General features: G+C 35.6%; 1 protein-coding gene across 12 annotated transcripts in view; it reads left to right on the top strand.

Moving 5' to 3' along the window:
- The window catches only part of DLG1 (discs large MAGUK scaffold protein 1), a 267,898-nt gene that overhangs the window by 83,243 nt on the left and 162,916 nt on the right, over positions 1 to 21,739 (top strand). For all 12 annotated transcript variants that reach the window (XM_069556571.1, XM_069556594.1, XM_069556591.1 and 9 more), the window contains exon 5: positions 18,872 to 19,036. In XM_069556571.1, the coding sequence (XP_069412672.1) occupies positions 18,872 to 19,036 (165 nt within the window). The remainder of the gene's footprint in view (positions 1 to 18,871; positions 19,037 to 21,739) is intronic.

Below are 21,739 nucleotides of genomic sequence, written 5' to 3'. Positions count from 1 at the left end.
GAAACACAGGCTGGAATCAAGATTTCCGGGAGAAATATCAATAACCTCAGATATGCAGATGACACCACCCTTATGGCAGAAAGTGAAGAAAAACTAAAGAGCCTCTTGATGAAAGTGAAAGAGGAGAGTGAAAAAGTTGGTTTAAAGCTCAACATTCAGAAAACTAAGATCATGGCATATTTTTTGGAGCTCCAAGATCACTGCAGATGGTGACTGCAGAAATTAAAAGACACTTACTCCTTGGAGGGAAAGTTATGACCAAGCTAGATAGCATATTAAAAAGCTGAGACATTACTTTGTCAGTAAAGATCCATCTAGTCAAGGCTATGGTTTTTCCAGTAGTCATGTATGGATGTGAGAGTTGGATTGTAAAGAAAGCTGAACACTGAAGAACTGATGCTCCTTGGACTGCAAGGAGATTCAACCAGTCCATCCTAAAGGAGATCAGCCCTAGGTGTTCTTTGGAAGGACTGATGCTGAGGCTGAAACTCCAATACTTTGGCCACCTCATGCGAAGAGCTGACTCAGTTGAAAAGACCCTGGTGCTGGGAAAGATTGAGGGCAGGAGGAGAAGGGGACAACAGAGGATGAGATGGTTGGATGGTATCACCGACTTAATGGACATGAGTTTGGGTGAACTCCAGGAGTTGGTGATGGACAAGGGAGGCCTGGCGCACTGTGGTTCATGGGGTCGCAAAGAGTCAGACACGACTGAGTGACTGAACTGAACTTTGTGTAAAGTAAAGAAGTAAAGTAAAGAATTGGTTTGTGTAATGTGAAAGTGTAATAGAGGAATTATTTTTTTAAAGCTGTATATAAAATATCTTTATCCATTAATGAAAATTAATTATCAACTTGGTTTGTATGTTTTGCTACTGTGGCAAATTAAATATGCTGAAAAGCAACATTGATATGCAGAACTTGAAATGCCTTCTAAAATCTTTTTGATAAGAGAAATTACTGGTGGTAGGTTTTGTGTTTAATATCATAGGCTTTGTAATTTGAGTACTAAATCATGTTAATATTAAATTTTGTAGAGGGGGAAAAAAGCTTTTAAAGAATACAAACAATAAAAGAAACATGACCCTACCCATACCTTACAAGTCAGACAGTGGTTATGTTAGTGATATGATCTATAGAAAAGAAATATATGTAGAGTTTGTCTTAAAAATAAATGGTTTCTTTTTATAAAGTATTAAGTAAGGAAGTAATGTCTTTTTGCCTGATTTCTATAATAAATAGTGTATGATTTAAAACAAAGTTAAAAGCAGGAAGAATTTTTTAATTAATACAGTATTATTTCTGAAGTGTGTTTTTGAAGGAAACGTTAGTTTTTATAAGACTGAAACTTCCCAATTGATGATGTGAAGAGGTCTCCAAATTGCTAATTGACTAAAAAAATTATACTGAAAGTAGTTTTTTATCCATTTATTTGAGAATATATTGCTTTTCTGGCCATATAAGGCTTTTATTTCTTCCCACTTTAAACTCTTTGCCGTGTCACAAAAATCTTATTTTCCTAATGATATTCCAGAACTTTTCTGAAACATTTTCTCAAACATGGAAAGGTTGTGTAGGAAAAATACGCTGCTTATGGGAACAGATTTTTTTTAAGTTTAAGATTTGTATTGGTCATTAAATCGTACTGGTGTAAAATTCATATTTATGATTTAAATAGCTCAAGTTACATTTTTGTTTTTCCCTCAGTCTTAAGCCTACTTTTTTTACATATAACATGTGCAACAGAATATGTTAGGAGAAGGGTTTTGAATTTTTTAAATAATGTTTTTATAAAGTTAACCACATTAAAAATTTTCCTTTTTTTGTATTTAGGCAAATTAAATACCTTATGAAATAGTATCTTTTAAGAATGCTGTCGTTATCATAGTATCAATTTTAGAAAAGTGGCATGAAAAAGTGAAAGTGTTAGTTATTCAATTGTGTCTGACTTTTTGTAGACCTCATGAACTATAGCCCTCCAGGCTTCTCTGTCCTTGAAATTCTCCTGGTAAGAATGCTGGAGTGGGTTGTCTCTTCCTTATCTAGAGGATCTTCCACACCCAGGGATTGAACCTGGTCTTCTGCCTTGCAGGCAGATTTTTTACAGTCTGAGCCACCAGGGAAGCCCCATGTCTGAACTTAGACTCTATCACCACCGCCCCGACCACTCCCTTCAACCACTTTAGATCCTGTGGTTCACAAAATGCCACTTGAGGTTCTTGTTTGCCCCCTAGTGGGAAAACTGAGAAAATGTTTTATTGAAAATGTCTTGCCGTGGTCATGCTCTATAATTCAAGACAGTTAAAAGGTCATTTACGTCATTAAACTTGTCTACTTAGGAAATCATTAGATAATTTATTTTGTATAGTAAAAAGAATGCTTTTTCTTTGCTTAAAATTTTGTGGATAGAATGTTTAACGACTTTTCCCCGAGTTATTTGAATTATGCAGCAAATAGTACTGATAAAAGACTATACAGGTTTTCCCTACTATCCAAAAGTAGAGCATTCCTATGAAACGCTTCCAAAAGCCAAAAGAGGCAATTATCTTAGGACATATCTTAATAATGGAGATAGGAAATAAAATTGAGGTGAAGCACAGATGCTCACAGACACAGTGCAAAGCTATGGCAGCTTGACTGAGATGCTGAGCATAGTTCATCGGAAGGGGTCTTGGTGTTGCTACTCTCGCTACTGGGTGCACATTGCTTGTAACACCAGGGAAGCCCTCCTCTGTAACAGCTCACTGCAAAGCAAATGATGAATGCTGTTTTTGCTTTTTGCCTTTTTTCATGTAATCCACAATCCTCTTGAAATTTCTTCAGTTAAGGAATACAAATAATAGTGTAGGTCTTTATAAAAGTGAAGTGGCCTAAAGTGAACTTTCCTAAAGCAGAAGGGTACCTGTATACAGAAATAAAGCTTCTAAGACTGCAGGTGTCCTAGTTGCATTTGCCCTTAGTGTATTTTTAAATATTCAGAATTCATCATTGAAAGTTTTATATTTAAATTCAACTGAATTTAGATTTAAATTTCTAATATGCAGTTAAAGCAGAGCACTTTTGGGGAGAACAGGAGAAAATACTAACAAAAGGTGAAATTAACCCATAACTTTTGGTTAATATGTATTAAAAGTAGCTTGCAATGATAAGGGTAAACAAACCTTACTTTCCCAGTGCATAAGCATAATACCAGTACTGTGCATGAGTTTTATTTTCTGTATTGCTAGTGCTTTTAATATCAATTCTTGTTTGCTTACTTACTTTATAGGTAAATAGTAATACACGCATATGAATTCAAAATTACATTTTAAAAATAAACTTAATATTTTCATTTGTGGCTGTGAAGTTTTGAAAAGTAATAAAAGCACCACCTTGTTTGTTGGAAATGAAGTATCTTTTTTAACAGATTTCTGTGTGACTAGAGCAAGTGTACTCTTACTGTATGATTCTTTATGAGACAGCCATCCAAGACAGTTACATTAATAGGTTATTGTGAGGAAGGAGTCGACTATTAAAGCATCCATGTGTGTAGGTAGGGAGAGTAGTAGCATCAAAGGACAAGTTGCTTTCTAGTGTCAGTCTCCAGAAAATGCCTTGATTATCTTTCATCTCTAGTATTAGAACTCAAGAGCAAAGCCCCTGGGGAATGTAGAGCAAATGCAGAGTACCCAGATTCTTATCCAGATTACAGAGTTGTCTAGGGTGCGTTCCCTTAGGGCTGGATGTTAACAGACTGAGAAAATTTGTTGTGCCAGAGTGTGCCCACTCTAGATCAACTTTGCTGTTTCAAAATAATAGGTGCAATAACTCTGGGAGTTGGTGATGGACAGGGAGGCCTGGCGTGCTGCGATTCATGGGGTCGCAGAGTCCGACATGACTGAGCGACTGAACTGAACTGAAGTCTAGAGCCTAAGACTCCCTGGAAGGAAATTAGCTGTGTTAGTAAGATCAGAATCTTGTATTTTGTAAAGGAAATTTTTTTTAATTCTTATCTAATATATTTAAAACAGTAGAAGCTCTTCTGAGTTCTTGCTTTTACCAGCTGTCCCTAAGGGAAGCCATCATAAAGCTTTTTATAATAAAACTTTAAATTGTATTTGGTGGCAGTAGTTATTAAAGTGAGAGAATCCCAGGGAGAACTCAATACAACCAGTAATAAGTCAGGAATGTTTTTGTGACTGTCTTTTCCTAACAGAAAGATCCTCCAATAAACTTTGGTGGTTCTATTTTATTACAAGAGATGCAGTTCACTTACAGCTTTGGTTCTTGGCCTAGGATACAGGTAGCTTCAAGATAAACATGATGTGTCAATGGATATAGAAAAGTATATATTTGTGTGTGTGTGTGTGTGTATATATATATATGTAATCAATTTTTCTTGAATGTATTTTAAATAAGAAAAAGACTAAAATAATTTCATATTGAAACTTATGATATATCATTTGACTAGGTTAATGTATAATTCCTTTAGATAATTGGTATAAGTTAATTATATTTGTGGAATTCATGTAAGACAAAAGGTAAGGCTTTTAGGAAGTATTACGTGTATGGCTATGACTCCTTGCTGTATATCTCTTCATATTCTTGAAGTAATGATTTATTTATTTACATTTATTGCTATTAGAAGATATTTAGTGGAAAAGGTTGAGAAGCACTGTCTTACTTTTCTATAATTACCTTCCCCTTCTCACCACCTCCTACCCACCCCGCTTCCCTGGAGAGAAAAAGTCTTACCACATAGATTTTACCAGTGTGGCCCATTTACTTTGCTTAGTTTGAGTCATGCTTAAAGATGGTATTTGCAAATAATTAAATACTAGGCTGACAATGGTTTTGAAACAAGTGGGCCTTTTTTTCCTAGTTATAATCAGCTTGCAAGTATACAGCTGCTACAGCTGCTGACATCTCTGCCTTTCTCTTGGCCTTTGCCTCATTGAAAGGTAACTGTTGGAGCTGTAGCCCTAAAAACAGAAAGAAGTGGGAAGGAGGAAAGAGTGTGATTTATAAAGCTACACTGCATCTGCTTATATTTACTTAGTAGTGGATCATCGAAAAAGCAAGAGAGTTCCAGGAAAACATCTATTTCTGCTTTATTGACTATGCCAAAGCCTTTGACTGTGTGGATCACAAGAAACTGTGGAAAATTCTGAAAGAGATGGGAATACCAGACCACCTGACCTGCCTCTTGAGAAACCTATATGCGGGTCAGGAAGCAACAGTTAGAACTGGACATGGAACAACAGACTGGTTCCAAATAGGAAAAGGAGTATGTCAAGGCTGTATATTGTCACCCTGCTTATTTAACTTATATGCAGAGTACATCATGAGAAACGCTGGGCTGGAAGAAGCACAAGCTGGAATCAAGATTGCCGGGAGAAATATTAATAACCTCAGATATGCAGATGACACCACCCTTATGGCAGAAAGTGAAGAGGAACTAAAAAGCCTCTTAATGAAAGTGAAAGAGGAGAGTGAAAAAGTTGGCTTAAAGCTCAACATTCAGGAAATGAAGATCATAGCATCTGGTCCCATCACTTCATGGGAAATAGATGGAGAAACAGTGGAAACAGTGTCAGACTATTTTTGGGGGCTCCAAAATAACTGTGAATGGTGATTGCAGCCATGAAATTAAAAGACGCTTACTCCTTAGAAGGAAAGTTATGACCAACCTAGATAGCATATTCAAAAGCAGAGACATTACTTTGCCATCCAAGGTCCGTCTAGTCAAGGCTGTGGGTTTTCTAGTGGTCATGTATGGATGTGAGAGTTGGACTGTGAAGAAAGCTGAGTGAGCGCCAAAGAATTGATGCTTTTGAACTGTGGTGTTGGAGAAGACTCTTGAGGGTCCCTTGGACTGCAAGGAGATCCAACCAGTCCATTCTGAAGGAGATCAGCCCTGGGATTTCTTTGGAAGGAATGATGCTAAAGCTGAAACTCCAGTACTTTGGCCACCTTATGCGAAGAGTTGACTCATTGGAAAAGACTTTGATGTTGGGAGGGATTGGGAGCAAGAGGAGAAGGGGACAACAGAGGATGTGATGGCTGGATGGCATCACGGACTCGATGGACGTGAGTCTGAGTGAACTCTGGGAGTTGGTGATGGACAGGGAGGCCTGGCGTGCTGCGATTCATGGGGTCACAGAGTCGGCCACGACTGAGCGACTGAACTGAAGGGAAAGTAGGAAAGTTAGTATTTAGCTTTTGTAGCCTCTATATTAGAGAAAAGCAAAGAAAACATTGTAGTATTAGGTGAAGCAACTTACAGAGTCTGAGTTAATGATAAGTGCAGTTTTTTTAAACTGAAATCTGATTAATTGCAACGTCTACTAATAGATGTTGCTGATCAAGCGATATGTCTGTTTAGTTGAAATAAGTTAGTTAGGTCCAGTTGGAACTCTTCTTCACTTCTTTTACTTCTTTGCTACAACCTTCAGAAGCAAAAGTAAACTTGCAAAAACCTATTTTTGGATTAGTTCTGTACATGCTGAAATATAAGGAGCATGTCCCTTTAGCCTTAGAAGGTTCCTTCAAACCAGTTTACTAAGCCTTAATAGGTGACTTAAAATATTCTTACTTAAGAATACATTTTCAAAATAGACACAAATTGAGGAATACTCTAATGAATGACCAATAGCAAACTGTTCCTTTTAATTGGTTAAGAATGATTTTTAACAGTAATGTTAAATACCTTATGTTAAAACACAAGTTTCCTCTAATATATTTTTTCTAACATTGAATATACTTTTCTCTTGGCTTTGTTGCAAGACTTTGACACTGAATGGATATCTTTAGTGTACTGTTCTGTTCTGGTGTGGTTTTTTTTTTTTTTTTTTGACCACACCATGCAGCTTGTGGGACCTTAGTTCCCCGAACATAGGCCCTCAGCAGTGAGAGCACGAAGCCCTTACCATTGGACTGATAGGGAATTCCCTGGAACCGCCCCCGCCCCCCCCCCCCCCCCCCGGTTTTTTTTTATTGACTGCATGGTTTCTCTGAAGGGTGAAAGATATTCTTCAGTAAAACTCCAGGACTTCAGTTAATTCTTCAGTCTTTCCGGATGCTGTGTTAAATTCCTTCCCTAAAGTTAATATTTAAATTAAATAATTATTTCACGTATTGGTAAATAGTTTCTAGTAGTAGTTTTCTGGTAGCACTAGGCCCATAATAAGTCTACATGTAGAAATAGTTGCTTTTCCTTCATATCCATTTAGAACTATACATGATGATGTGTCGGAGAAGGCAATGGCACCCCACTCCAGTACTCTTGCCTGGGAAATCCCATGGGTGGAGGAGCCTGGTAGGCTGCAGTCCATGGGGTCGCTAAAGGTCAGACACAATTGAGGGACTTCACTTTCACTTTTCACTTTCATGCATTGGAGAAGGAAATGGCAACCCACCCCAGTGTTCTTGCCTGGAGAATCCCAGGGACGGGGGAGCCTGGTGGGCTGCCGTCTGTGGGGTCGCACAGAGTCGGACACGACTGAAGCACCTTAGCAGCAGCAGCAGCATGGTGATGTATTGGGCTTGCCAGGTGGCGCTAGCGTGAAGAACATGCCTGCCAGTGCGGGAAACATAAGAGACATGGGTTAGAGACATGGGTTAGATACCTGGATCCAGAAGATCCCCTGGAGGATCTTCCGGTATTCTTGCCTGGAGAATTCCATGGATAGAGGAGCCTGGCGGGCTACAGTCCATAGGGTCACCAAGAGTCGGACACGCATGCACGTGATGCACGTGGTGATGTATTAATGTCTAGGCTTTCTTTATTACCTTTGAATGGAGTTTTTCTTATATTCCTTTAAGAATGTATTGTTTTCTTAAAATATATATATATATATGTAATTTTCTTTTTCACAATTGTTACAAATGGGAAACTTGACAAGTTTTGAAAGGATATACTAAATTTAAGACAAGCACCACTTGTTTGATTATTTAACATTGAATTAGTGGAATTGTTTCAGGAAGTTACAACAGTATATATGTCTTTTGTAATTTTAGAAAGAAAATCAGTCATTAATTGATTGACTCATTCATTCATGCCTTCTCCCATTATTCATTCAGTGATTATTTATTGAGTATCTGTGCTGTGGAAATATAGCAGTGAACAAAGGAAATGCTGCTCTAATTAGAAATTCTGTCAGCAAGAATGTTGATATAAAAACTCAGTAAGAATAACTGTAGTGTGCATAATTAATGATTGCGTTTTAAGCTCTCTATTAGTTTGCTAAGGCTGTTGTTACAAAATAAACACTGAATGGCTTAAACAACAAAGTTTTATTTTCTCTCCTGGAAGCTGAAATCCAAGATGCTGGCAGAATTGACATTTTTCTCTTACATCTCTTTCTCTGTAGTTTGCAGATGGCGGTCCTCTTGCTGCCTTTTATCATCAGGTTTCTTTTGTGCACAGGCGCCCCCTGGTGTTTCTCTCAGTGTGTTCACATTTCTTCTTTTAAGAACACCAGTCGTATTGGATTATTATACCCTACTGGCTTCATTTTAACAGAATCATTTCTTAAAAAGCCCTGTCTTGAAATACAATCCTATTCTAAGGTACTGGGACCCTAGGGCTTCAACAGATGAATTTTGGATCGTACAATTCAACCCCAAACAAGGACCTTACTATGGAAAAATTAGAATTCAAAGTTCCACAAACATGTGAGGGAAGTTTTGAATGTAAAGCATTTATGATATATCACATCCTGGAAAACATTTTATTATGAAGTTTACTGAGCATTCGTAAACCTTGTTTGAACATATTCTATCAGTAGTGATTACCCAAAGAATAAGTAAGGGTGCTCTGATTTTTAAATATTTATTTTAAAAATTACTTGAATTTTTCAGATTAAGAAAGTCAGTGCAGCCTCTGCTTCTCAATTTGGCCACCCTATTCCTATTTGGTACTACCAAAGAAGAAATTTCTTGATCTTATATTTGGGAATGGAAGGTAGGAAAGAAGATATAGAATATTTTGGTATTCTGAGTTTTAATTATCTACATACATATATGCATGTATATGTGTATTTGGCTGTCTATGTTTGGGGGAACCTAACATAATCTATATTGTAAGGATTTCAAGTTTTTAAACAAGGACAAAGTACTGATATTTGGAATACAACCTATTCATCAATTGGAAATTATCTATAAAATTGTGCAGCAATAGAAGTTGTAGTTCCTGATTCATCCTGCAGAGATAGAAAATAATAACTTTTGTTCAACAGTATGTTTTGAGGAGTGAAGCAAATTGGCTGTTTTCCTGGACTTAAAAGTCCAAGAGTGTGTTTGTTCTGATAGTATAGCTATGGGAATTTTTGTTTAAAGGAAAAACAAATTTACTTTAAACTATCTTTGCCATTTACTAGAATTAAAAATACATATAAAGGAAATCTTCCCCTGAATTTCATAGTCATTAACACTACTGGGAGCTCCTGGCAGAATTTTTTAAAGGTATCCTCAGTTGGTTTTAGAGGGAAAAAAGCCATGCAAGTTTGACATATTTCACAAATTTTTGTCTTTCTTTTTAATTGAAGTATAGTTGATTTATAATATTAGTTTTGGACGTACAATATATATCAGTCTTTTCATAGATTATACTCAATTTAAAGTTATAAAATATTGGTTATATTCCCCGTACTGTACCATATGTCCTTATAGCTTACTTATTTTACACTTAGTAATTTGTACCTCACATTTAAAGTGAGTAATGATTCTTGTAAATTCCATTATGTTCTTTACGTTATTCTCATAAAGGTAGGTATCTGCTATACAGACTGCCTTGATCATTTCTCTTAGCTAACAATCACTTAACCCTCAGTATACCTGGAAAATTATTCCTCATTCTTTGTAGGCCTTTTATTTTTTTGTTACTATTTTTATTTTTGAATACCTTGTCATTTTATAATAATTTAAGAAAATAAAACACTTCATTAGAAATTTTAATTAGAATCTAAACATAATGAATATGATTTTTTAAATTAGCTTTACTATAATTGACATAGAATAAACTGTACATATTAAAAGAGTATAATTATACAGGTTTTGACATGTGTACACACCTTTGAAACCATCACTGTAATTGAGGTAGTGAACAATATCCATCACTCCTGTAGGTTTCCTTCTTTCAATCCCTTCCTCTTGTCCTTCTCCCAGACTACTACTTGTTTAATATTTAGATTATAGATTAGTTTGACTTCTCTAGAGTTTTATATAAATGAAATAATAAAATATATTCTATTTTATAACCTAGCTTCTCCCAGATTATTTTGTGTTTCACCAACATTGTCTCCTATATCAGTAATTCCTTCGGGGTTTTTTGTTTTGTTTTTTTTTTTTGGCTGAGAACTATTCTATTATATGTATATAGCACATTTTGTTTTGAAGATATTTATATCCAAAATATAAATTTCTTTAGAGAAATGTCTGTTTAAATCCTTTGCCCATTTGAAAATTGTGTTGTCTTTTTATTGTTGAGTTGAAAGCCTTCCTTGTATATTTTGGATACTTACCTTATGCACTATTTGTAGATAGCCTTATCAAATACATGATTTGCAAATATTGTCTCCTGTGAGTTATTTTTTCACCTTTCTAATAGTGACCTTTGATGATCAAAGAAGTTTTTTCATTTATATGAAGTCAGATTTATCTGTTGTTCCCCCCACCCCCTTTTTGGTGGCTTGTGTTTTAAATGTCATACCTTAGAAACCACTGGCTAATACAAGGTTGCCTTTTCAGACTGTTCATGGGGTTTTCATGGCAAGAATACTGGAGTGGTTTGCCATTCCTTCTAGAAAGATTATGCTCAAACTCCTTCAAGGTAGACTTCAGCAGTATGTGAGCCGAGAACTTCCAGATGTACAAGCTGGATTTTGAAAAGGCACAGAGGAACCAGAAATTAAAGTGTCAGCATTCACTGGGTCATAGAGAAAGCCAGGGAATTCCAGAAAAACATCTACATCATTGACTACACTAAAGCCTTTGACTGTGTGGATCACAACTGAGGAAAAATTCTTAAAAGAGATGGAAATACCAGACTACTTGACCTGTCTCCTGAGAAACTTGTATGCAGGTCAAGAAGCAACAGTTAGAACCTTAAATGGAACAACTGACTGGTTCAAAAATGGGAAAGGAGTATGACAAGGCTGTGTATTATCACCCTGTTTATTTTAATCTCTGTGCAGAGGGCATCACGTGAAATACCAGGCTGGATAAATCACAAGCTGGAATCAAGATTGCTGGGAGAAACATGAACAGCCTCAGACATGTAGATGATACCACTCTAATGGCAGAGAGTGAAGAGAAACTAAAGAGCCTCTTGATGAGGGTGAAAGAGGAGAGTAAAAAAGCTGGCTTAAAACTTAGCATTCGAAAAACTAAGATCATGGCATCTGGTCCCATCACCTCATGGCAAATAGATGGGGAAACAGTGGAAGCAGTGACAGATTGTATTTTCTTGGGCTCCAGAATCACTGCGGATGATAACTGCAGCCATGAAATAAAAGACACTTGCTCCTTGGAAAGAAAGCTATGACAAACCTAGACAGTGTATTAAAAAGGAGAGACATCATTTTGCTGACAAAGGTCTGTATAGTTAAAGCTATGGTTTTTCCAGTAGTTATGTATAGATGTAAGATCTGGACCATGAAGAAGGCAGAGTGCCAAAGAATTAATATTTTTGAAGACTCTTGAGAGTCCCTTGGACTGCACGATCAAACCAGTCCATCCTAAAGGAGATCAAGCCTGAATAGTCATTGGAAGGACTGATGCCGAAGCTCCAATACTTTGTCCACCTGATGCAAAGAGCTGACTCATTGGAAAAGACCGTGATTCTGGGAAAGATTGAGGGCAGCAGGAGAAGAGCATGACAGAGGATGAGATGGTAGGATGGCATCATGGACTCAATGGACAGGAGTTTGAGCACACTCCAGGAGTGGATGAAGGACAGGGATGGCTGCTGTGCTGCAGTCCATGGCGTCACAAAGAGTCAGACTTAGGTACTGAACAATACAAGGTTGCAAAGATTTGTACTTACATTTTCTTAAGACTTTTATGGTTTTAGTTTTTACATTTAGGTCTTAATCCATTTTGAACTAGCCTTTTATATATCATGTGAGAAAGAGGTCTAACAACTTTTTTTTGCATCCAGATGTTGAAAAGGTATCCCTTTCTCATTAAATTTTCTTAGCGCTCATGCTGAAAATCAGTTGACCATAAATCATAGGATACATTTCTGGACTATAAATTCTATTACACTGCTCTGTGTCTATCCTAGTGCCAGGATCACAATCTTGATTCATACAGTTTTGAAGGAAGTTTTAAAATTTCAAAGTGTTAGTCCTCTACTTTGTTCTTCTGTTTCAAGACCGTTTTGACTATTCTGGGTCTTTTGCAGCCCTTCCTGAATATTAGGCTCAGCTTGTTAATTTTGAAGAAAGCCAGATGGGATTTTGATTGGGATTGCATTGAGTGATATATGAAAAACTCTTAATTGCTTTTGGAGGATGATAGGGAAACAATTTTTTATCTATTTTGAAAACTGGTAGATAAAAGAACATGTTGTTCATGTGTGAACCATACCAACAGGTAACCAAACAGTGAAGACAACTCTTACATATCTGTGTTTGTGTATGTATCTTTTAATAAATGAAAAAAGATAATAGATTGTCATCATTTTGCAACCCTCATGGAGTGAATTGATTTAGGCATTGAGTATCAGGAGCTCCTAACATTGCATAAAGATATAACCAGACAATATGTGTTACTTGATAGAAGAACACAGTACCATCTATAGTCTAGCCAAAAGGATTAAACATGAGACTGATCAAGCTATTGCATTCTGTTGCCAGTTTGCAGGAAGTATCAGAAGCCAGGGATACTTCCCCTGGTGGCTTAGTGGTAAAGAATCTGCCTACCAATGCAGGAGACATGGGTTTGATACCTGGGTTAGGAAGATCCTTGGGGAAGGAATGACAACCCATTCCAGTATTCTTGCCTGGGAAATTCCATGCACGGAGGAGCCTGCTGCCCTCCAGTCCACTGAGTCACAAAAAAGTCTGACACAACTTAGCTACTAAACAACAAAAGCCAGGGGACCACACTGAATTGTTCCATGAATATGAAGTGATTATACTGGGAAGCCTACAGGTTAAATACCTTGAGTTGCTGAGTAATTATATGGAAGATCGAGGGGCAACTTATGTATTAGAAGATACATAAAATTTGGTGGGGTGAGTCTGAAAGATATAAAACAAGAAATGGTTCATTTTGAAAAGGAAAGAAAGAAATCACTAAAAATTTTATGTCTTTTGAAAAGTGAAAAGACAAAATTTTTAGTGATTTCTTTCCTTTTCAGAATTTCAGTGATTTCGTTTTAAATCTTGTCAGACCCCTCCGAATTATTAATACATATGGACATTTATGGATATGCTTTGCAAACACATAACTGCATATACATACAATGTTTATACATGCATACACATAGATAAACTATCGTTTAACTTTAAAATGTTCAAAATGTGTTTGTTAGCTTTGAAACATGCTTTCCTCATTCAGTAGTTGTGTCTTTATCTTTTCCCCTTAGAAGAGGTAACTTTTTACCTAATTTAACTTCCACATTACATTTCCTTTCATATTATTGCTAACAATGTAAAAACATATTAATGATAAGGAGCTTATTTCCAATTTTTCTTTATTTCAAACTAATCTATAGTGAATATCCTTCTGCATGTATTTCTCCCTAAACTTCTCCCTAAACTAAGTTGTGGAGTATCCTTCCTTATAGTGTATCTATTGTTAAGGTATAGAAATGTTTAAATTTTCCTTTCACTCATTTGAGCATATAAACTGTTTTTTTCTTTTTCTTTTTACTTTATTTTACTTTACAATACTGTATAGGTTTTGCCATACATTGACATGAATCCAGCACGGGTGTATATGCATTTCCAAACATGAACCCCCCACCCACCTCCCTCCCCATGACATCTCTCTGGGTCATCACCGTGTACCAGCCCCAAGCATGCTGTATCCTGCATCGGACATAGACTGGCGATTCGATTCTTACATGATAGTATACATGTTACAATGCCATTCTCCCAAATCATCCCACCTTCTCCCTCTCCCTCTGAGTCCAAAAGTCCACTATACACATCTGTGTCTTTTTTGCTGTCTTGCATACAGGGTCGTCATTGCCGTTTTCCTAAATTCCATATATATGCGTTAGTATACTGTATTGGTGTTTTTCTTTCTGGCTTACTTCACTCTGTATAATCGGCTCCAGTTTCATCCATCTCATCAGAACTGATTCAAATGTATTCTTTTTAACAGCTGAGTAATACTCCATTGTGTATATGTACCACAGCTTTCTTATCCATTCATCTGCTGATGGACATCTAGGTTGTTTCCATGTCCTGGCTATTATAAACAGTGCTGTGATGAACATTGGGGTACATGTGTCTCTTTCAATTCTGGTTTCCTCGGTGTGTATGCCCAGCAGTGGGATTGCTGGGTCATAAGGTAGTTCTGTTTGCAATTTTTTAAGGAATCTCCACATTGTTCTCCAAAGTGGCTGTACTAGTTTGCATTCCCACCAACAGTGTAGGAGGGTTCCCTTTTCTCCACACCCTCTCCAGCATTTATTGCTTGCAGACTTTTGGATCGCAGCCATTCTGACTGGTGTGAAGTGGTACCTCATTGTGGTTTTGATTTGCATTTCTCTAATAATGAGTGATGTTGAGCATCTTTTCATGTGTTTGTTAGCCATCCGTATGTCTTCTTTGGAGAAATGTCTATTTAGTTCTTTGGCCCATTTTTTGATTGGGTCGTTTATTTTTCTGGAATTGAGCTGCATAAGTTGCTTGTATATTTTTGAGATTAGTTGTTTGTCAGTTCATTTGAGCATATAAACTGTTAAGTTTTGTAAGTATGTCTGCATTAACTTTAATCTTACTCAGGATAAAGTTAGTAAATTCTTTTCAGGAGTTTTGAAAATAATTGACGTCTACATGTAAAAATAGATTTCTTATATCCTGTTAAATAAACTGGCTGATGTTGATTTCTTTTGTTGATGGTTGTTGTTTTCTGTGTAATTGTACCTTTTCACAGAAGGATATAGTTTAAAAAGTGATGCTGGAAGTTGTGTAGTAACTTCCAGTGGTGAAATTCATAATTAAGTTTTTAAAACTATATTTTACAGTATATATGTTTGTCAGTATACCACAAATATTTATATTCCTCACTAGTGCTGTTTCTTCTAAGAGTAATTCCTGCAAGTATAATTGCTAGAGAAGTAGAAATATTTTCAGGACTTTTAAAACATTTTACCAGATTGTCTACCAGGAAAAGACCTCTACCCGGAAGCCCATTTCTCTGAATCTTGGCATTGTAATTTTTACTTCCTAAAAAAGATGAGCATGTTTTCCTTTAAGTTTACAGACCCAATTGTTATGTCTTTTGTGAGTATCCCTTTATTATGTTTGTTGACTTTTATTCTTCCCCCAGTGATTTATAAGAGCCAGCCTATAGGGCTAATAATAATCCTGTTTGTTGTTTTAAACATTTGTTTTCTTTTGTGCCTTGTTTGTGATTTCTTTATATGTGTGTTTAATTTGGGGATGGGTAGCTAAGTTTCTTCTGATTTTGTGTATGTGTTTACAGATTCCCAGCCTGGGATGAAAAACATGCGCTTTTATTTTCTACCCATTCCTATAATTATGATTTTTTTTACTGCTGTGTATGGTATGAAGTAGATTTGGTTTTCTTAAAATTACTTTAATCTTTTAAAAATAGAGTGTGTGCATGTACGCATGAGAGAGAGAGAAAGAGGCAAAGATTTTTTTATAATTAAAAGTATGGTTATCTAATAAATAATTTTCAGTTAGAATTTGAAACGGCTGAGTTTTTTCTTTTACAAGTTAATTGGATAAGAAGAGCAGACTAAATTAGCTGACTTTGGCTTTGTATGTTGACTTCACTTAAATATATCTTTAGTGATATAGTGTTCAGCTAACGTTGGGTAAAAAAAAAATGGACAAATCAGTGTTCAGGTTTCTTTTTCACCTAGCTTTGAAATCTTATTTGTACTTATTTTTTATTGTGGTAAAAATACATATAAGATGAAATTTACCACCTTAACCATTTTTGAGTTTGCAGTTCAATGGTATTAAATGCATCTACATTGTTGAACAACCATAACCACTTTCCATTCCCATAACTTTTAATCTAGTAAAACTGAAATTCTGTGCCTGTTGAACAGTAACTCAGAATTTTCTCCTCCCGCCAGCCCATGACAACCACCATTCTACTTTCTGTCTTTATGATTTTGACCACTCTAAGTACCTCATGTAAGTGGGGTCATAAAGTATTTGCCTTTTGGGACTGGCTTATTTCACTAGCATAATATCTATAAGGTTCATCCATGTTGTAACATATTACAGAATTTCCTTCGTTAGGGCTGAATAATATTCCATTGTGTATACTACTACTACTACTAAGTCGCTTCAGTCGTGTCCGACTCTGTGCGACCCCATAGACAGCAGCCCACCAGGCTCCCCCGTCCCTGGGATTCTCCAGGCAAGAACACTGGGGTGGGTTGCCATTTCCCTCTCCAATGCATGACAGTGAAAAGTGAAAGTGAAGTTGCTCAGTCGTGTCCGACTCTTTGCGACCCCATGGATTGCAGCCCACCAGGTTCCTCCGTCCATGGGATTTCCCAGGCAAGAGTACTGGAGTGGGGTGCCATTGCCTTCTCCGTCCATTGTGTATATATACCTCATTTTGCTTATCCACCCATCCATTGGTAGATCCTTGGGTTTCTTCCATGTTTTAGTTACTGTGAGTAATGCTACTATGAACACTGGTGTAGAACTCTCTCTTCAAGACTGTGCTTTCAGTTCTTTTGGTTATATGCTCAGAATTGGAATTCTTGGGTCATATGGTAATCATATTTTCAATTTTTTTAGGAACCACCATACTCTTTTCTATGGTGGCTATACCATTTTACATTTCTACCACTAGTGCAAAGCATTCTGATTTCTCTACATCCTTACCAATGTTTGTTTTCTGGGTTTTTTTTTAACCAGTCTTTTTAAAAAAATAATTCTTTTGCTAAACTATAGTTGATTTACAATATTGTGTTAATTACTGCTATACAGCAAAGTGATTCAATTACAAATATACATCCTTTCTTATATATATAGATACATATATTCTTTTCATTCTTTTCCATTATGGTTTGTTATAGGATATTAAATATATTTCATATATTTCTCTGTGCTATACAGTAGTACCTTGGCTGTTTTTTAGTAGTAGCCATTCCAATAATTGTCAGGTGGTACCTCATAGTTTTGATTTGCATTTCTCTAATGATAGTAATGTTGAGCATCTTTTCATGTGCTTACTGGCTCTTTGTATATCTTTTTTGGAGTTCTTTGCCCATTTTTTAATTTAGTTGTTTGTTTTTGTTGAATTTTAGAAGTTTTCTGTATATTCTGGACATTAATCCCTTATCAGTTTTTCTCTTTTGTTACTTCTGCCTTTGGTGTCATAGCCAAATGCAGTATCTTAAGGTTTTTTCCTCTAACAGTTTTGTTCTTTTAGGTCTTACATTTATGCCCTCAATCCACCTTTAGTTAATTTTTGTATATAGTATTTCGTAAGGGTCCAACTTCATCCTTTTATGTGTCAGTATGTGATTTTTTGCAGCACCATTTGTTGAAAAGAATGTCTTTTCCTACTGGATGGTCTTGGCACCCCTGTGAAAAATAATTTGTGTGTGTGAGGGTCTTTTTCTGAATTCTGCTTCATTCCATTGGTCCATATGTCTGTCTTCATGCAATAACAAACTGTTTTGATTACTGTGACTTTGTAGTAAGTTTTGAAATGAGAAAGAGTGAGCCTTTCAGCTTTGGTCTTTTTTTTCATGGTTATTTTGGCTATTTGAATCCCTTTAGATCCAAATGAATTTTAGGATGGGTTTTTAAATTTCTATAAAAAATGTCATTGGGGTTTTGATAGGAATTGGATTAAATTTGCAGTATTGCTTTAAGTACTATTGACATCTTACCAATATTAAATCTTCAACCTATGAATACAGGATGTGTTTCCAACTATTTATGTTGTCTTTAATTTTGCTTATCAATATTTTGTAGTTTTCATGGCCCAAGTCTTTGACCTTGTTGGTTGAGTCCATTCCTGTTTTTTTTAATGCTATTGTAAATAGATTGTCTTCGTAGTTTTCAGATTGTATGTATATACAACTACAACCAATTGTTAATAGAAATGCAGCTGATTTTTGTGTGTCGACTTTTGTAGGATACAAAGCAGTGTCCCATTGCTTTGCTGTATTCAGTAGTTCTGACAGCTTTTTTGCTGAGTCTTTATTCATAGAAGGCAGAGATAATACTGCTTCTTCCTTTCCAATTTGATGCCTTTTATTTCTTCTTCTTGCCTTATTGTTCTGGCTACATCTTCCAGTACCATGTTGAACAGAGGTGGTAAAACTGATCCAAATTAAACACAATATACATTCAAGTTTTCCCCTGATGTTGCAAGCCTTCAGCAGACTCAGGATTTGCAAAATTATATCAGACGGATTATGCCTGTACAGCCGTTACTTAGGTGGGAGCGACAGATTTCTGGTGTTTCTTACTCTGCCATCTTCCCAGATTGTCAATTATTTTTAATAATCAGATAACTTTATTAAAATATTGGCATGACTTTAAAATGGAGAACCATGTCTCTCAGACTTACTATTAAATCATAAAATACACTTTTCATGTAGCTAAATATTATTATTTGGGTAGTTACAAAAATCATGATTTGAATCGAATTCATGTTACTTTTCAGAGCTTTCTCATATTTAATAATATTTTGTGTTTTACAGAAATACCGGTATCAGGATGAAGATACACCCCCTCAAGAACACATTTCTCCACAAATCACTAATGAGGTGATAGGTCCGGAATTGGTTCATGTCTCAGAGAAGAACCTGTCAGAAATTGAAAATGTCCATGGATTTGTTTCTCACTCTCATATTTCACCAGTAAAGGTAAGATAATAACTTAATTTTGTTGCTATGAATTATTTGTTACTTTTGTTATTAATGCTTAGAAATGTTCTTTAATGTATGATTTTCCGACCTTGGTTGTTTCTGGTTTTTATAGTTGTAAGAAATTTCATGTTATTTATTAGCATTCTAAAGATATTTTAAAACTGTATTTTATAAAGAAATTTTATTCATTGATACAATCTTGAAGCCTAAGAGTTCTCATGAAGGAAATAGGTATTATATTTCAAATACCCACAATGAAATATTTTTAAACTTGTAAAAAAGTAAGTTAGTAGGTTCAGAAAAACAGCTTAACAGTATCTTAAAGTCCAACATGTGGCTTTACCTGACACCATCCCCTTGTTTCTCCCCTCAGAAGTAACCACAGTCCTGGTTTCACGTGTTTAGATTTCTAATCAGTATATTGTTTCTTTGGCCTGTTTTTGTTTTATATAATTGGAATTATACTACGTGTAATTTCAACTTGTGTTTTTTGCTCAACATTATATTCTCAAAATTCATTATTTTCATTGCCCTAGAGTTTTCTTTTTTATGAATATACTATAATTTACCTTACTTTTGATGGCTGTTATTTTCAGATTATTACTAGTGTTAAAAATACGGTTAAAATTGTAGGTTATATGTAACATCTTTACGGATAACACCAGATTATTTTTCCAACTGGTTGTATAATTTATATTTTCAACAGCAGTATGTAACAGTTTTAATTGATCTATAGTCTCAGTTGGTTTTTTTTTTTCCAAAAAATATCCAGCTGTTTTGGATTTGAAGTAGCATCTTACTGTGACTTTAGTTTTTATTGCACTGTTTGATAATACTGATCATTTAGATTTCCTATTCTGTGACATACTTTCTCAAGAATTTTTTTCCTTTTTGTATTGGATATTTCTTTTTACTGATTTGTACAAATTCACTATATATTCTGGATTCTAATCCTTTGTTAGTTGTATGTATTTTATATAAGAATCATTTCCTACTAGTAAACCTTAAAGTGGATTTTATAATTCTCTTTGAGGGATGAATTCATATTACTGGTTTAAAAGTTTAATGATTATATAGTATCACTAAGATTTTTAATTAATCATTTTTCTAGGTATTTGTCCATGTCATATTTACTTTGAAATATTTTCAACATCCTATGTTTTTTAAATGTCTACAGCACTGTAGCCCCTTTTTCATTCCTAGTATTGATTTATGCCTTTTTCCCCCCTTGATTATTCTTGCCGAAGAAGGGTCACTTTCAGAGAACCATGTCTTTTACTAGAAAACAGACTGATGGTTGCCAAGGGAAGGGGGTTGGAGGAGGGATGGATTGGAAGGTTGGGACTAGGAGATGAAAGCATTTGTATGTAGAATGGATAAACAAAAAGGTCCTACTGTGTAGCACAGAGAACTATATTCAGTATCCTATGGTAAACCACAATGGAAAGAGTATTAAAAATGTGTATATGAAAAAAAGTATATATATTTATAACTGAATCACTTTGTTGTACAGCAGTAATTAATACAACATTGTAGATCAACTGTATACCTAAATAAGTAAATAAGAACATGTCTTTTAAAAGAAATCTTCTCCTGTGCTCCTCTCCCATGTGCTGCCACACCCGCCCCATTTCATATACACATATACATATATATATACACACACGCACATGCTTATGTACATATATAAATGTGTGGATAGCCTCCATATCAGTCAAAGATTGTGTTTGGCAGAGGCAGTCTGATCTTCCCCTGGAAGGATAAATGAAAGTAAAGTACACAGGGGGAAAAAAATCAGTTGGCTGTTAGTGACAGAGACAGTTTTCCTTCTATTTTTTTTCCCTTTCTCCTCTTACCAGTATTATTTTATTTTTTCCTACTTTTCATGAGTTTATTCCGTTTGATATATTTTTTCCCCCTAGCTTCTCAGTTTGGTTGCTTATTACATTATCAGCTTTTTATAATGCTATTTGAATTTGTAAATTTTCCTTTAAATAGCACTTTGTCTGTAACCTACAGGTTTAATATGCAGTGTTTATCATCATTCAAGCTTTTTATTTCCATTGTGATTTTTCTTTGCCCCATGAGTTGTTTAAAAGTATTTTAATTGCATTGCATGCATGCTCAGTCATGTCTGACTCTTTGCAACCTTATGGACTGTAGTCAGCCAGTCTCCTCTGTCCATGGAATTTTCCAGGCAAGAATATTGGAATAGGTTGCCATTTCCTACTCCAGGGACTCTTCCCAACCCAGGGATTGAACCCATCTCCTGTGTCTCTTTCACTGGCAGGTGGATTCCTTACCACTGCACCATCTGGGAAGTCCCTTCATGTGTTCCTTTCAATTTTATTTTTTCATCTCTTTTCCTTCTTACTAGCTTGGAAGTTGTTCTGTTTCTTTTCCTTTTATGGTCATTCTAGAAATTGTTTTAGAAGCTTTAATATACATGTTTCACTCACAGAAATTTAAACAATAAAATTACTCTCATTTTGAACAACAAAAGAACCTTAGAAGACAAATTTGAAGCACCCCTTCCTGCTTTCCATGCTGTTCTTATCAGCCTATGCCTATTTTCTCTTGGCTGAATTAATAAAACCTATTTCTTCAGTTGAAAATCCCTCCCAGGTATGTATGATTCTTGTTTCTAATATTTTGGATTTTTGGTGGTTATAATTGTTAAAAATTGTCCAAAGTCAGTTT

Source organism: Ovis canadensis, chromosome 1 (genome assembly GCF_042477335.2).
Source record: "Ovis canadensis isolate MfBH-ARS-UI-01 breed Bighorn chromosome 1, ARS-UI_OviCan_v2, whole genome shotgun sequence".
Classification (NCBI taxonomy): Eukaryota; Metazoa; Chordata; class Mammalia; order Artiodactyla; family Bovidae; genus Ovis; species Ovis canadensis.
The sequence above is the reverse complement of the archived record's forward strand: the minus strand, read 5'-3'. Positions and strand labels throughout refer to the sequence as shown.